Below are 17709 nucleotides of genomic sequence, written 5' to 3'. Positions count from 1 at the left end.
ACACGCACCACGCGTTTCAGAGACAGTTTTTATCCAAGTGCAGTGCGTGTCCTGGCTCCTTAAGTCCTCTACCTGCCGTTCTTAGTTAAAATTGAGCTTTTACTCAAGGTTTATGTCCTGGTATTTTGTTGCGAGACACAGCTGTCAAGCCTTTAAATACCTTATTTCTTAAAGTTCACCTACCCAGTGTAGTATTGTAATAAATGTTTTGGTTTTAAAATTATTAAGGATTTGTGATTTTAGTTATTGTCGTCATAACTGATGTCTGATACATATATAATTCTTACTGATACTTCTATACTGTTTATCTTACGCATATGTACAATTGATGGTTAAACACGTTTTGTTAAGGAGGAGCATGCTTGCGCGTGTGTGCTGTTGTGGGTTTTGTGTGGGGAATGTATGCGGGCGTGCGTGAGCGTGTGTGTGACTGAGATTGCAAGCGATGTTTGGAAGGGCGTGTATGGATTGATTGATTGTACTCTGGCCAAAACATGTCCCTAGTGTACTGCACATGGTTGAAATAAAGTCTTATGTCTTATGTCTTATGTCTTATATATGACAGCTAAAACCGTATTTGTTACATTTTAGCAGTGTTGACCCCGAGTTTCTACTGCAAACAAAAAATAATAGCAAAATCTCAAAGTATGTGCGAGTCCCCTAATATGGACCACCTTCAACAAATCGAAGAAAATAAAAGCTAAAGGCTATTTTCATTAATTCATTAAGAAGCTTGCTAAAAGTAACCTATAACTAGCCCTCAAGATTTCAAAAAAATGCAACGAAAAGTCTTCTTTTCGTGGAAGTTGATAATTTCACTCCCGCATTCACTCAGGCACTCCACATCTATGCAATCATTCAAAACCTCACTCAAAACACACCTCTTCCCTCACTAGTCCGTTAATGACCACACATCACCCTCTCCTGCTGGTCCTTGATCTGTCTCTTTCTTTCTCCTTCTTCTTCCCTTTCCAGCTCTATTCTTCTTCTCTCAACAAACTTTATGTATCCAATACTTTATTTATTTATTTACGACTGTTTTTCCGTCTAGAATGCATGTGCCTGTAGTTGGTATGAGTGAGTGCGTCGCGTTCTCGCTGTGCGCCTGTCTGCGAGTGTATGAGTCCTTGTCGATTTGTGTTTCGTATAATGTTCACTATGTATTTTATATTTTGTAAGCGCCTAGGGCTATATTTAGATTAGGCGCACAAATGTTCATAATAATAATAATAATAATAATTTTCACTCTGTTTTTGATAAGCTTCTTTAGTTTCCTGGTGTGCTTCAAATAATGCTCTCATCAACTCGAAACAGATACATCTAGAGCATATTTTAATTAGGCTGACTTTTACACTAAGTTGTATCATGTTATTTTGAAATATAGGGGGCTTTTTACAGTGATTCGTGAAGGCCGCTTCACTAGTCCATATTAGGCGCCCAGGCTCCTAATATGGACCCTTTGTGATTTTGTCTGTATTTAATTTTTGCTGAATGTGTATCAAAGCTATTTTACTCTAATTAGGCCTAACGGTTCACCTAAGAAAGAAGGACTACCAAACACAAAATGAAACTTCTTTGCACGAAAACAAGCTAGTTATCAGCAATAAACAAAAAGTGGTCCATATTAGGGGCCCTTCCCCTACCACTGCATTTATCTGCATATAATTATATAAGTGCCATTACCATCTGTCACAGTCCGTGATATTTCCACGGTCAATTATGGTTAATCGTACTATTATCAAATTCGTTGTTACAAAAACACACTTGTAATTTGTATCACCAACGATGCATTCCTGCTACTCCACCCACCCTGTACCGATGCCTGACACGCCATTTACTCTGTTTTGCAAGGTTGCAGAGACAAACGACACTGTATTTTCTCCCAGTAGTTTCTGGTGGCGAGGTTTGCTACAGTGTCGCGTGTTGTCTGGGTCATTTGTGGCTTTGATTATAGAGGTTGCGAGAAAAACGGTACCGCGAGTACAAACATTTAGGCAAAGATGAGGTCATTTTTCACATCTAAAAACTGTCGGTGTAACATCCAGATTGGTGATACCAGTTCGTTCTCCATATGACTGCTTTGTGGGAGGCAAAACTAGTGTTACACCGGATAGTCTGCAACGAATCAAGGGGACACCCTCTTAGTCTTGATTCCGCACGGAGTATCTGGTCGTTTTCCTCGCAACTTTTATACTGACAGGTAACAATGTGCAGACGCCAGAGGAAACGTTCAAACGGTTACGGGATGATTTTGCCTGTCAACTTTTACGCCATCATTATGCACGCAGAAGATCATAGAGATTGTTTTTTTAAGGGATAAATCAATGCTGTATTAGCATGGCCTTGGAAATGATGAGATTGGACGGCAGCTGAGAGGCTGTGTCAATAAAGCGTCTAGGAGATTTGATTTCCACATTGTAAAACAAGTTATTTTATATTTTATTTTTTTCAACGGAACGAGTTGATGTGTATCTATTGATGGAACAACCTGCATTCCTCTCTTTATTGTTCTTGTATTTTTTTTTTCATGTACCCCCATGGGGTTTCTTGAAATAAAATTTCAATTGTCTTCTCTTTATTAAAGATACCCTCCTTCCCGTGTCAGCCACCCCAGATCTTTCCGACTTTTTACATGCACTCTAAAACTGCTGTGTTCCACTCTTTCAAACACACTTTCAGACGGGCGCAGTGGCGTGGCGGTGAGACATCGGCCTCCTAATCGGGAGGTCGTGAGTTCAAATCACGGTCGCTGCCGCCTGGTGGGTTGAGAGTGGAGATTTTTCCGATCTCCCAGGTCAACTTATGTGCAGACCTGCTAGTGCCTTAACCCCCTTCGTGTGTACACGCAAGCACAAGACCAAGTGGGCACGGAAAAGATCCTGTAATCCATGTCAGAGTTCGGTGGGTTATAGAAACACGAAAATACCCAGCATGCCTCCCCCGAAATCGGCGTATGCTGCCTGAATGGCGGGGTAAAAACGGTCATACACGTAAAAATCCACTCGTGCTAAAAACATGAGTGAACGTGGGAGTCTAAGCCCATGAACGAAGAAGAAGAAGAAGAAGAAGAAGAAACAAGAAGAACAAGAAACAAGAAGAACAAGAAGACACTTTCTTTTACAAGTTTTGAACACTGTGCGAGATAAGTACATCATTCTATCAGAAGAGGTAGAACACATGATAAACTGGTGTTCGAATTTTTGAATACCAGCGGCAGTGTTTACCATGTGTGCTACTGTTGCTATAATATAACTACGTACTGGTTTCAGAAAGTGTGTTCAAAAGTGGAACACTTCCATTTAGAAGAGTGTGGGATATGCGCAATCTTCCGCTTGGACAGATACCAGAAATCAGGTTTGGTTGTTTTTTGTGTACAACGAGAACATTGGTTTCTTAATTTTGCAGATTTTCATTGGTGTCAACTGTCTGGAATGAAAATAATTGAGAATTTGTCTTCTTTTAAAAATGGGTTCCGGGGGTGTGGAATGTATAAGCAATGAGTCTGTCAGTATCGGATTTAACTGATCTTGTTTTTGTATTTTCAGGTTATGCACACGCGCCACCTCTCTCCCTTTCTGTCTTTTTAATGAGGTTGACTGGTTGAACGTGTGAACGACTTGATGTGCTATAATTGGCTATCCTCGTTATCGTCAGTAATGACCTGGCTCCAATAACAACATGATGTTATGCCTCATAACACCGTCTTGAAATGCCTTGTACCTCTCTCTCTCCCTCTCCCCTCTCTCTTTACTCCTCTCTCTCTCTCTCTTTTGCTGTGTGTGCGTGCGCGCGCGCGCGCGCGCGTGTGTGTGTGTGTGTGTGTGTGTGTGTGTGTCTGTCTGTCTGTCTTTCTGTCTGTGTCTGAGTTTTTTGTTGTTGCTGGTATGAGTGCGTGTCCCTCTCCCTCTGTGCCTGTGATCTACAGTGTTTGGCGGCCGGCCGAGAAACCAGAACATAATCCGTTTTCTGTGTGTAGATAGGTACACTCCGATGTGCGGATGCTAGGTCATCCTTTAAAGCCTGTCTGTCTGTCGTCTGCGTGTGTGTGCGTGTGTGTGTCGCTCTCTGTGTGTGTCTCTCTTACCCCACTCCCACCTCCCCATGCTCTGATATGTGCTGTTAGCCCACAGGCGGAAGGTATCGTCCACTGGACTACTACTATCACAGAAAGACTACAAGGTACGTCACTCACCTTCGAGTCTTCTGTGTTCTTGGAGTCGCTTCCTGGGGAAAAATATTGTTCAAGACGGTTTGCCTCTTCCTACAGTCTGTGTAAGGTCAAATAAATACAGTTGAATGATTGTTTGAACTGTATGTACCTTTAATTTTCAGCTTCCGTCCGCTGCAGGTTGTTATTAACCATCATTTGGACGAATCTTCGTTTGCGAGCCGCTAACTTCCACTTGGCGTCAAACTCATGCATCCGCACCGAATATGCATACCAGCGCTCATTGGTCTAAAACATATGTAAATATTGTGCAGCAAAGGGAAGCTACCCACGGGAAAATAATCATCGAATATCCTGTTATTAACCAATGAGCGCTGGTATGCATATTCGGTGCGGATGCATGAGTTTGACGCCAAGTGGAAGTGTAGTCTTTCTGGGATAGTAGTAGTCCAGTGGACGATACCTTCCGCCTGTGGTTAGCCTAAGAGCAATAAACCATCCCAAGCATCCCAAGCGTCTCTGTCTATCCTTTTTTTTGTATCTCTATGTGTCTCTTCCTATGTCCCTGTCTCTATCTCTGTGCCCTCTGTCGTCTGTCTGTCTGTCTGGCTGGCTGGCTGGCTGTCTGTCTGTCTGTCTGTCTGGCTGTCTGGCTGTCTGTCTGTCTGTCTTGCTCTCTATCTTTTTCTCTCTCTCTCCCTCCCTAAAGAGCTCTCTCTCTCCCTAAAGAGCTATCTCTCTCTCTCTCACTCTCTCTCTCTCTCTCTCTCTCTCTCTCTCTCTCTCTCTCTCTCTTATGTAATCAGTTTAGCTCCGCCTGCAAAAAGGGTACATACAGCTGGTTTATGTATGTACATGTATTATGGCCACGACAGACTGGCATAAAGTTGCAAAGAGCAGGTCGTAACCAAACTACGGAAAAGGGGGTTCACATTAAGGGTGGGGCCGAAAACCTGTCTGACTGTCTGTCTCTGTCTGTCTGTCTGTCTGTCTGTCTCTCTGTCTGTGTCACTGTCTGTCTGTCTGTCTGTCGGTTTGTATGTTGGTCTGTCTGTCTCTTCGTTATCCCGCCTAGCCCCCCCCCCCCCCCTTGGCCTTTCATTCACTTGGTCTATATGTCTGTTTCTCTGTACACCACTATCTTCCTTCTCTCTACCCCCATTATTTCTCTCTCTACCTCTCTCTCTCTCTCTCTCTCTCTCTCTCTCTCTCTCTCTCTCTCTCTCTCTCTCTCTTTTTCTCTCTTTGAAGTATTATTTCTCTTACAACTCCGATCCAGATTACCACTTTCGCCGACTCCCTTTCTCTGGGGCCTTTTACCTGTTTCGCATCCATTACAGGTGAGGGGGCTCGCCAGGTGAAACTTGACAGGTAGAGTCTGGCACCACTCACTCACGCGCTCACAGACAAGGTGCAGTCAGTCGTGGCCGTACCCTGTCCAAACAGAGCTCCATACTATATATATACTAAACCTTGAAATAGCAGAGAAGTCCCAAGGTCAAAATCTGTGCTGAAAAGCTGCTTGTCAAACAGTTTGGCTAAAAGCCATGCAATTATTGGGCGCGCATGTAGAAAATTACAGATTTGTTTTTACTAGTCTTGTTCATCTAAACAGGATGTTAGATGGTCACAAAGGAAATGTACTGTGTGTTTTTTGTTTTTGTTTGTTTTTTGTTGCTGTTTAGATATCATAGACATTTTGGTATACGCCATATATTTGTGCACAATTAAGAAATGAAGCACAACATCTGCACTAGTCTTGTCAATGAACTCAGACATTTAGATCAACGTTGCAACGGAAGGTAGACGGGAGTTTCGTTTGCCTGTTTGCGTGCGATTTGTGAACATTGCATGTTACATTCAGACAAGAAGTCAATCGGTTTAACTGCTGCAAAATGAAATGCTCCTCATCACACACAAAGATACGCATCGGATGTATAGACAAATGCATATAAAACAGACGAATAATACATATGCTCACACACAACTACCATAAACAGTTATTTATTCATTGTCAAATTCCATTGCCCATAATCCTCCCTGGCTTGCACTTTTTCTCCGCATGTAATAACACATGCACACACACACACAATCCAAGAGGCACTTAGGCCCTAGCTTTATTTTTTCATATCCCAAAGAAAGTTCTCAACCTTCGTAAGATTCAGCAGAGTGTTTCTGGGTGCTGGAGATTTCTGTAGAATATCGAGTAAGGATGCGTCCGTGAGACAACATTGGTACTGTCCATGGCAAAGGAATTTTCATCCGTGTACCAGATGCCGACACACTTTACAATGAACTTAAAAAATAAAGTGAGTGGTTTGTTTGCCAGGCCATTTGCTGAACATAGTACTTTTTGTGTGTCTGGGAGATGTCTTCCTCTTGCTGTCTGAGTCTGGCTGTGCCGACGCAAACGCTTAGATACATGTATATGATTGAGTCATACATTCGTTTTATGTCAGGTTAGTAAAAGGCACAGTCAGCCTCGCGTAAACCATCACAGATACTGTCAGGCTTTTACACACAATACAAATACCCTTTCGTTTAAACACTTACTGCTTGAGAACATCCTAGATGCCCTCCGTAAAGAGCGAGCAATTTTCAAAGAATTAATTTTTGCGTGGTTTATCTTACCCCTGAGCCATCATGAACCCGTGTGATCCAGTTTCCTTTTTATCACAATTTAGTCGTCAGTTTGTGATTTCAATGCGACTCGCTGTAAGCTTATCTGCAATAGCACGTTATTGTGTACCTCTGAATCTAAAACGCAACAAACGGCTGCAAGTCACACGAACTAGAGCGGTGGAGATTGACCGTTCAAAGGAACGGGCGCTATGCAGAAACCGTCGTCTGCTACGAGAAAGACGTTTTGCGTGACACGTTTCCGGGCTTTTCTTTTTTCAAACTTTCAAAACTTCGAAATGTACTGATCTTCTTTTGATGAAACAAGAATTCTTTTATGATTTAAGAAGATTTGTGTGACAAGCTGTCAATTTATTATTTAGATTTTAAAAGTTGGGTCTAATGCCAAAACGAGGCGTCCGATTGTGATACTGAACAATCCGGCTGGCCACGCAAAAATAAATTCTGCTTGCTCTTTACGTAGGGCACCTAGGATGTTCTCAAGCGGTGAGTGTTTAAACGAAAGGGTGTTTGTACTGTGTATAAAAGCCTGACAGTATCTGTGATGGTTTACGGGAGGCTTACTGTGCCTTTAAGCCAATGATGAGAACTGTCATCAGAACACAAGCTTACACTGTGTGGGACTATAGTGATGAGATATGGGATGGGTATCACGCATTCATCCAGTCTGTTTCGCTGTCTGACTGTTTTGACGGCCAATCAGATTCGTCAGGCAGCCACATCAAACCATCTCATCAGAAGTGTTACGTTCTTGTAGGGCCTACATTTTTCAGAATGTCAGATTGGTGTAGGTGACAATTGAAAAATGAAATCAGGAAGTAAATCCCACTCTGTAGTGAAAAAACTGTGGCTTTTGAATGTTGGTATAGGTCCAAGTGGAAGGATGCTCCTTTCCTTTCTAAAAGCGTGTGTGTGTGTGTGTGTGTGTGTGTGTGTGTGCGTGCGTGCGTGTGTGTGTGTGTGTGTGTGTGTGTGTGTGTGTGTGTGTGTGTGTGTGTGTGTGTGTGTGTGTGTGTGTGATTGTGTGCATGAATTTGTATGTGTCAGTGTGCGTGTTTGTGTGTGTTTTGAGCTGTCTAGTTTACTTTATTTCCATCTGTAAATTCATGTGTCTTTCCTTCACCTTCGTAACTCTCTTTTTACACGATTTCCAGCCATTCGTAATCCTGTTTTATTCACTGCGTCACTTGTCTTATTCAAAGTTTTGAAACAAGATACGTCATTTAAGTCTGTGTTGATAAAACAACGCCGCGCCGAGACGCTGAGCGTATTTTAACGTCTTTAATCTGATAGATACCATGGGAACCTGGCTTTGCAAACGCAGACATGCAGCAGTAGATTCTACAACAGTGTTACCAGGCCTGCTTCTGAAAATTACAGCATTATGAGTTTTCACTGTGTTCAGCTGAAAGTTGGTACGCGGCCTTATTCAGAGCCGGTAAAGGTGAAGGCAGCGAGGAAAAAGGAGAATGATGGGCACCGCTCTCATAAAAGCTGCCCCTGCTTTGAGTAGTTGAGACCTCAAACCTGCTGCTCGCTGCTTTAAGACTATAATAGTTATTGGACTACCCTTTTACCTGTAACTACGTGTTTATGACCTTTTAAACGTTCTGCACGTGTTTCTCATTACTTTCATTGACACTCACCATTGAGCACAGGTAAAGGTTCAACCGTTTGCCTTTAAAGCCGATTTTGTTTTTGTTTTTGTCGTTGTTTTTAAAGCTGTTAATTTTGATCCATCGTAGGCTACTGTTTTACTGAACTCATTTTCCGCCTCTTGTGATAATTAATTTGCATCGACGTCAGTACATTTATTTGTGTGTTTCTTCAATCTGTGTTGCAGGTACCGGCTGATATAACTGTGACCCAGGTATAGAATTATTCAACAATAAAATACTCATCATGGCGTCCGGTTCCGTTCACCTTCGCGTGGATCTTCCATGTGTTGGAATGGTGACCTCAGTCTTCATGGTAGTTGTCATGACAACGTGGACTACAGGTGGGTGCTCAGGATATCTTAGTTGACAACAGTCCTTAGCTGTCGCAATCTACAGTGGGGTTCTGCAATCCCTAATAAGACAGTAAAAAAAAAAAAAATCTGAGTTTCCGGTTCCCCGACTGATCAAATTTTTGTCTTCCCGACCCTAGAATCTTTTTTATTATGGTGTTTATCTCAGAGTTGATTTTTTTCCTCGCGCGCTCGTTCTAGTCCTTCGGCCTCTTTCCTTATTTGTTTGTTTGATTGTTCGTGATTGGTGTTTTGTGTGTGCATAGCGGATTTAAAAAAAACAAACAAACTGGTATTTTTTTCTTCTTATCTACGTTCATCTGTCTGTTTCCAGTTGCTTTTGTATTCTTCCTGGCATATTACAGATGTCATGTCCTCCAGCATGTGCAATTGTGGAATTTGTATTTGTTTGGGTCACGTGAGGTAAACATCTTGATCATAGTTATGAGGCAGAACGCTATTTTAAGATCTGAGAATGTTGAGCTTTTGCTTGAGTCCAGTTCGTGCCCTAATATTTTGCTGATTTTTCTTTTATGAAATTTTCTTTCTACAAGATCTTGTTGAAACCAATTATCGTCACGCTCATAAGAAAAATACCTATTTCAGTGTTAGGCATTTCTGTAGTGAAACTACAGGGGAAGCTACTGGAAGGGTATCTATCATGTGTTCTAGAGTACACACTCTCAGACCATCGGAAACCATTGCCACGGTAACGTAAGCAAAACTGCCGATCTCGTTTCTTCAGTTAGGCACTTTTTCTTTATGATACAGGAAGACTTGTTTTGAGAATGTGAAAGTATGCAAAAGCTCTTTTTGGGTTGTTATACAGTTTTGCTGATTGAAAATGTTGCAATCAGCTCGTTATCTCACGTTTATCCAGCTGTCACCGCTCGAGATAGGCAGTTTGCAACTTATGACTAAAATGAGATAGGCAGATTGTTCAGAAACCAAAGAAAGTGTTTTGAGTTTTTCTCAAAACATCAAAAAATTACATTGGCAAATTATCTTATGAGCGTGACGTTATGTTTACCCACAGTGCAAGGCTACGCCGTAGGAGCGCCGTTTTCCACGTGCCTGACCATGTTTCCCAAACACGGCAAGACAGAGAGACAGGAACAGGACCCCGCGCCCTTCTTCATATCCCTGTCCCCCGACACGTACCGCCCTGGACAGGTCATCACCGGTCAGTTGATACACCCCCTGAATTGTAGGGTGGGGGCTGGGGGAAGAGTGGGGTGGGGGTGGGGGGTGGGGGGGGGGGGGGGTGGTGTGGGTGTGTGGGTGTGTGTGAGGTGTGTGTGTGTGTTTGAGTGAGAGTGAATGCCTGTGTGTGTGTGTGTGTGTGTGGGGTGTGTGTGTGTGTGCGTGTGTGTGTGTGGGGGGGGGCGAGAGAGAGAGAGAGAGAGAGAGAGAGAGAGAGAGAGAGAGAGAGAGAGAGAGAGAGAGAGAGAGAGAGAGAGAGAGAGAGAGAGAGAGAGACTGAATATGACGACTTTTTTGTTTACTTATCTATTCTACCCGTCATAAAAAAAAAACTGACTGCATATCTTTACGATGAAGCCGTTCATTGTTTAACGAGTAATACGACTGGAATGGCCATTCATTCCCCTACAATATTTAAGAAAAAGATGGACTACACATGAGGACAGGTACTGGCACGGTTGGCCTAGTGGTAAGGCGTCCGCCCCGTCGGGAGGTCGTAGGTTCGAACCCCGGCCGGGTCATATCTAAGACTTTAAAATTGGCAATCTAGTGGCTGCTCCGCCTAGCGTCTGGCATTATGGGGTTAGTGCTAGGACTGGTTGGTCCGGTGTCAGAATAATGTGACTGGGTGAGACATGAAGCCTGTGCAGCGACTTCTGTCTTGTGTGTGGCGCACGTTTTATGTCAAAGCAGCACCGCCCTGATATGGCCGGCCCTTCGTGGTCGGTTGGGCGTTAAGCAAACAAACAAACAAACAAACAAACAAACATGAGGACAGGTGGTGTCTGTAAAGGTAAACGGATCCCTAGGTCCCTCCCTACTATCCTTCAATCCTCAAACCCCTAGCTTCTATTCTCCCCCTAGTCCCCTGCCTACCCATCTACTATTCTCCCCCCCCCTGATCCCCTATCTCCTATCTCCCCCACGAGTCCCCTACCTACCTCCCTACTATCCCAAGTAGCAATTACAACAAACAACTTACTTACCTTTTTTCTTAACTTACTACAGGCACGAGCGCTTCACCTTAATTCTGTCCATACTTTTTTTTTATTCAGTGATACTGCAGTCACGTGAGGGGCGACCTTTCAAGGGGTTACAGGTCAAGGCCACACGCAGCACAGGCGACTCGGAGAGCGCACTGGGAACGTTTGTACAGCACCCCGCAAACATCACCAAGGTCTTCTCTTGTGAGGGGGGCTTCAAGGTTGGTTTATTGTTCTATAGTCGAACCTGCCCTGGCGACCACCTCGTGATAACGACCATTTGTCCATTGTGACCACCGAAAAGAAACCCCGAAGAGGTTCCTTCTTATATAATTCATCTTTCCATTACGACCACCCAAAAAACAAACCCCAAAGAGGTTCCTTGTTATTTAATTCACTTGTTCTGTCGATAACGATCATTTCTCATTGGTACCTGGGCGGTCGTTATAGACAAGTTCGACTGTATTTTGTTCCTCGTTTAGCCTAACAGATTGTTATCTCATCTTACCTAAAAAAAAATCAAAGTGGCTTGTTTTGTTCTTTTCCCTTTTTGTCTTACGGTGTGTTTGCTCGTTCTGTTTAATCCTCTTGCTTTTCTGTCTAGTGATGCCTCTGCCTGTACTCTACAGGAACTGTGGTAGGTTTTTATTCCCTTGGTTATACAAGCCAGCCGCACAATGTTTCCCGTTATTACAGAATACATCCTGTTTGCATCTGCTGACATGTTTTGTTTTGCGTTTGCCCAGAAGTAGGTGACTAAATGCAAGTCTATCGCGCATTTGGGAGAAAGCAAAAGCAACAACATCCTGCTTCCATTTAGCACATAATGCATCTTTTTCGCGTCTAATAATATGATAATAAGAAGAATGCCACCCTAATTCCAGTTACGGTGTACATCCTGCTTACGTCTGAGAACCTGTTTTTATTTGTCTGTTTTCCGAGAGGTGGTTGACTTTTGCAATTATATCGCTCATTCGGAAGAGGACAAGAATAAGTACATACGGCTTCTTCTTCTTACAGGACGTGTTGTGTTTTCCCAGAATTGTTTGTCTAAATGACAGCCTATCGCGTCTGATAACATTTATCTCTTTTTTTTTAAAATCGGTGACAAATTGCATTTAAAAAAAAAGATTATTAGCAAAATGCAAGTCTAATGCAAATTAGTAAGAAAAAAGAAGATCTCTTTTCAACTAACTACAGGACACTTTTTGTTTTTGTACTTTTCGATGGATGGTTTACTAAAGGCAAGACTATCGCGCATTTTGGATGAAAATGAAAAACGAAAGGAAACCAAACAACAAAAACAACAACACAAAAAATACAAATCAACACACACTTAAAACTAAAAAAACACACACACACACACAAAAAGACAGCGAAGTAACACAAAAACAACCCCTCCCCCCCAAAAGGAGTACAATATCCAGGTTCCCACTTCTTTTACGGATTACATCTTGTTTCCGTCAAAACATGATAGCATTTTTTTTCTTTTCTGTTTTTGTGACTTTTGGGAAATACATCCTGTTCTGAGTACGTAGATAATTTGTGCTTGTTTTTCATAAAAAAAAAATCCTTTTCGGACAGAAGATAAACATTCATGCTATTGTGAATAATAGGCTATTTTGATGTTTTGACAGAACATGGTGACGCACACCACAGCGCTAGCGGGGGAGACCAGCACAATCTCACTCAACAAACTGACGTTGAGTTGGAAAGCTCCAGAAACCAACGTTGGAAACGTCGTCTTTGTGTATGTTTTGTTTGATTGTTTGATTGATTGATTGATTGGTTGTTTGAGTGAGTGACTGAGTGAGTGAGTGAGTGAGTGAATTAGTGAGTGAGTGAGTGAGTGATTGATTGATTGATTGATTGATTGGTTGATTGGTTGATTGTGGTTGATTGATTGATTGAAAGATTGATTGATTGATTGGTTGTTTGAGTGAGTGACTGAGTGAGTGAGTGAGTGAGTGAATTAGTGACTGAGTGAGTGAGTGAGTGAGTGAATTAGTGAGTGAGTGAGTGAGTGATTGATTGATTGATTGATTGATTGGTTGATTGTTTAATTGATTGATTTCTTGATTGATTTCTTGATTGATTTCTTGATTGATTTCTTGATTGATTTCTTGATTGATTTCTTGATTGATTTCTTGATTCATAATTATTTTTGCGAGTGGATGTGGAGCGGGATATGTTAGACTTGAAACTAGGAGGTGTTACAGTGAAGCACTCATTAACACCATCCACGCAGCCATACAGACTTACCCCACCTATTATAACCAACCTATCTACCTATGAACCAAACAACTGCACACCTTATTTACCAACTGAGAACAGATTAGTTGTCCAGTTGCCCAATAATACATTAATAATTACGAAATGTTCTAGAATCTCATTAATTTTCGTCTTTTTGTTTCGTCGAGGGCTTAAATGTATGTAATGTTTCCCTTTGCTGTGTCCATCTTGAAATTATTGACATTGTTTGTTTTTCTTTTTAGGTTTAAAGATGTTTTGTGTATCCGAATGCTAAATTCTGTTTTCAAATGTAGAAAAGTCTAAACTATCTATCGCAACTCCCGTAATTAAAACAATATAGACTGATTGTGTTTTGCATTGTCTGTTTAGTTACACTCGTCAGGAGTAAAACAATATAGACTGATTGTGTTTTGCATTGTCTGTTTAGTTACACTCGTCAGGAGTAAAACAATACCGACTGATTGTCTTTAGGGCGACGTTTGTGGAGAACTACGAGATCTTCTGGACAGCGGTCAAGTCGACACTGAAAGCAGAGAATCTGCTATTCGTGCAACCTCCACTTCACGGGGTCAGTCCTACTCCCTTGTCAAAGAACAACTATTGACCTATTCAATCCAGTGAAAAGCGTCCATCACAAAGCTTTCGTAGTATATCAACAGACGGTCATGTACCTTACTTCTCCAATATTGAATCGTTTTTTTGTTTTGTTTAAATTCGTCTTATGTGTGTTTTCTATGTCTGTTTTTGTGTGTGTGTTTTATATGAGTTTAATGTAGTGGTTTGTTTAATTGTTTGATTATGAGTTTATGTCTTTTCTATTGATTTTACTTTTACTTGGTTTTAACATCATTCCTGTGATATTTTGCTACGCCAGAAAGGCCCCCCCCCCCTCCCCCAACATTCTTTGAGCATCGTGCGATATTGCTTTGGTACTGTAAATTTATCCATGAAGATTAACAATATATAAGACAAATGTCTGAAATACAAACGATTACAAACAGGGTGAACATATTGGGGTGTTTTGACAGGAAGTGACGTCATCAACAAGCACAAAGAGTTGCCGCCCGTGACAGACGGCATGGTGTCGTTCCAGAAATTGGATTCCGTCAAAATGAAAACTTACTTGTTGGGCTAAAAGTTTTGACAAGTGTGGTCTGAAAATATTCCGAGCAGCCCGAGCTTTTTATGTGATCTCACTCTCAGACACTGTTTGTGTCAATGTGTACAGCTCGCCCCAGTGACTGGTGGGAAGTCTGACGGCCTTGACCTGAGCTCGTGCGGTACGGACAAGGGTTGCTTCCTGTATCCTCGCTCCTGTTCCGGGTCAGACTGTGTGGCTGCTGTCACCTTTCGCCAAGACGGCGACCACTTCCTGTTTGAGATGATGGCCCAGAAGTCTACCTACGTCTCGGTTGGCTTTTCTGATGACGTCATAATGGTAAGGAGAAAGGATTCTGGGTGGAAAATCTGTTTGGTCAGTTTGGCTCCTCCTCTATCCGTTGTTTTCCCCTCTATTTACTCTGTTGCATCTGTCATTATTACTTCTCACAATGACGACAACGATGAACACGATAACGATGATAATGACGACAGCAACGATTCTGCCGCGCCGCCGATGACGATGACGAGAGTTAATGAACGTACGTATACTGTCGTGCTGCTGCCGTTGATGACAATAAGTTAATTATGATCAATATCATGTAAGTTGTCATCGACTTCGGCATTGTTATTATCGTCGTTTTCGCTGTCAAAAGTTGTTTTCTTCCTTGTCGTTGTCTCATGTTAATATTGCGTCCATTGCTATGCGCTTTCAAATTATCAGGTTGTGCAGCTAACGCTTCAGAAGAAAGAAAAATGGGTCACTGCATTAATGATATACGGTAATATATTATACACATTGCAGGAAAAAGTCAATTTTGAGACGCTCGAAACATTAAATGTTACAAATTACAACAAGAAATTGGGCTACCTCGTAAAACAGCACCGTGAAATTGACCTACCATTCTGAAACTAATTAATCTGTAGGACAGGGAACCTCACACGGGGCTGAATGGGGAGATTGCTCATCCTACTTTGAATTGAGAGTTATGGTGTGTGTACCTAGGGTAAAGACGAGACGGTGATTTGCACGTCGGAGGACCAGCAAGATGTGGTGTCCGTTCAACACGGCTTCAACCCCGAGCTCTACAACCAGCGGATTGTCAGGGTAGGTACAGCACAAGTCTCGTCCGTTTTGTGTTGAAGGACAAGAAAGAAGATGCCAAAACATTTTATTTGATTATGTTTTTATTGTACAAGTAAAGTGGGGTTTACCCCCTTAAGGTCTTGAGTGGACTTGTTTGTAACCGTTTTTTGTCACAATGTTTCTAGCTATGGAAAAACATCCTTTCTGCTCTGAGTCTTTCCCCACCGCAATTCACAAACACACACTCCCGCACGCACGCGAGCACGCCCAGACACATGCGCGCGCACGCACGCACAGACAGACAGACACACGCACGCACGCATGCACGCACGCACGCACGCACGCACGCACGCACGCACGCACACACACACACACACACACACATACACACACACACACACACACACAGACACACACACACACATACACACACACACACACCTGTCTCAGTATGTACATATCTTGATCAATTTTGCTGCGCCCCCCACCCCTCACCCGCCAACCTCCCATCTCCCTCCCCTACATCCCTTTCAAAGAAGAAAATCTACATTTCTTTCATTGATATTTCTTGTTCTTGTGAACATCTTTGCACTGACTCCAATTTGAAGAGTTGAAAATGTGGATGAAGTGTTTGCTTTTTGCACAAACGTATGAGAGCAAATTGCCGTGGTACTTCCATACTTAACTTTTGTTTTATATTATTGTAGCCATTCGTAGGACTCGAGTTTTTTCCCTATTTCTTTTGGTAGAACAATTCTTTCACTCTTTTTATTTTTTATTTGTTGATTCTCTGCTTTAAGTTTGTGCGTTTTGGTTTACGTTTTCAATTTGGTCACGAAGAAGCCATCACGTCATTGGCAAAAACTTTGACAAATGTGTGCTGTCCTTGTCTTTGTGAGTAAAGGATCTCTTTTGCTTTATAACCCTGCGTGTTGTTTGGAAATCTCTGCAGCATCAACTCTCTGGTCTGACAGTGGAGAGGACGGATGGTAACATTATGTGCACGTTCAGGAGACCACGTGTCACTGTCACGCGCTTCGTCAACCAATCAGCGTCCGAGTTGCAGTATATCAACACCACGTACGATCTGGAGAAGGACTACTACCTTATGCTGGCGTGGGGAACAGTTAAACTGGGTACGAGTTGTTCTTTTGTGTGTACCTGTCTTGCCAGCCTGTCTTGTCTCTCGGCTGACTGTCTTTGCTTTTATCTCTCCGTCTCTGTTTTTGTCTCTTACTCACTGGCTCTGTCACTGATCTGAAATATAGATGATTAATTGCAATTTGTCTTTGGTCTGTATGACTGTGTGGGTGACAGAAGCGAGGTTCGTGTGTTTAAGAAATGAATAAATAGTAGTCCTCTCTTTAGCAACTGTTCCAGATGTACAAAATCGAAGTACTGATTATTCTCTCACCCCGTAAAGTAAGATGTGCCATTGCCCCCCCCCCTCCTCCCCCCTCTCTCTCTCTCTCTCTCTCTCTCTCTCTCTGATCCCTCTTCTATTCGTGTGACAAATGTCTGAAATACAAACGATTACAAACAGGGTGAACATATTGGGGTGTTGACAGGGAGTGACGTCATCAACAAGCACAAAGAGTTGCCGCCCGTGACAGACGGCATGGTGTCGTTCCAGAAGTACGCCATCTACAGAGGGAGTGCTCTTCCCTTGCAAGCCAGGATTCATGGTAAACCTTCTGTTGATTGCTCTCTTGTAAAGGCACACCCATTTCACGTTTAATCGATCATACTTATGCACCTCGACAGAGCTGTCCAGGCGATTAGATGTGATGAAACTACCCTGCTATTTGGACACCCGAAAAATGTACAGCCTCGCTGGTTTCTGTGTAAAGAGGGAATATTTGGCTGAATTAAGTTTCTTATTGACACCTGTGTCTATCTGCAAAAGAGAATCGGCAACAACAAAAATCCCACAGTACGCAGAAAGTACTCAGGCTGTACTTGTTTGTATGCGTCCAAATCGAAGGATGCACCTGAATGTTCCCCACAGCATGGGCATATTTTTGTTGGTCAACATGATCGCTTGCACGAAAAAGATAAGTAGCACCTTTAACTGAAAAAGGTGTGCGGGGATGTAGCTCAGTCGGTAGCGCGCTGGATTTGTATCCAGTTGGCCGCTGTCAGCGTGAGTTCGTCCCCACGTTCGGCGAGAGATTTATTTCTCAGAGTCAACTTTGTGTGCAGACTCTCCTCGGTGTCCGAACACCTCCGTGTGTACACGCAAGCACAAGACCAAGTGCGCACGAAAAAG

The 17709-nt window shown here is 42.6% G+C and overlaps 1 protein-coding gene across 2 annotated transcripts in view; it reads left to right on the top strand.

Moving 5' to 3' along the window:
* The window catches only part of LOC138981777 (ferric-chelate reductase 1-like), a 37414-nt gene that overhangs the window by 14490 nt on the left and 5215 nt on the right, over nt 1-17709 (top strand). Inside the window, exons 1-10 of one of the 2 annotated variants that reach the window (XM_070354854.1) lie at nt 8135-8466; nt 8652-8807; nt 9853-9999; nt 11075-11223; nt 12640-12752; nt 13727-13823; nt 14484-14693; nt 15360-15461; nt 16393-16576; nt 17009-17125. In XM_070354854.1, coding sequence (XP_070210955.1) covers nt 8711-8807; nt 9853-9999; nt 11075-11223; nt 12640-12752; nt 13727-13823; nt 14484-14693; nt 15360-15461; nt 16393-16576; nt 17009-17125 — 1216 coding nt within the window. In that variant the 5' untranslated portion in view covers nt 8135-8466; nt 8652-8710. Of the gene's footprint in view, nt 1-8134; nt 8467-8651; nt 8808-9852; nt 10000-11074; nt 11224-12639; nt 12753-13726; nt 13824-14483; nt 14694-15359; nt 15462-16392; nt 16577-17008; nt 17126-17709 lie in introns of those variants that run through there. The other variant, XM_070354853.1, reaches the window with a different exon arrangement.

This window comes from Littorina saxatilis, linkage group LG12 (assembly GCF_037325665.1).
Source record: "Littorina saxatilis isolate snail1 linkage group LG12, US_GU_Lsax_2.0, whole genome shotgun sequence".
In the NCBI taxonomy this organism is placed as follows: Eukaryota; Metazoa; Mollusca; class Gastropoda; order Littorinimorpha; family Littorinidae; genus Littorina; species Littorina saxatilis.
Note: the sequence above shows the minus strand (reverse complement) of the source record. Positions and strands in the feature narration are given on the sequence as shown.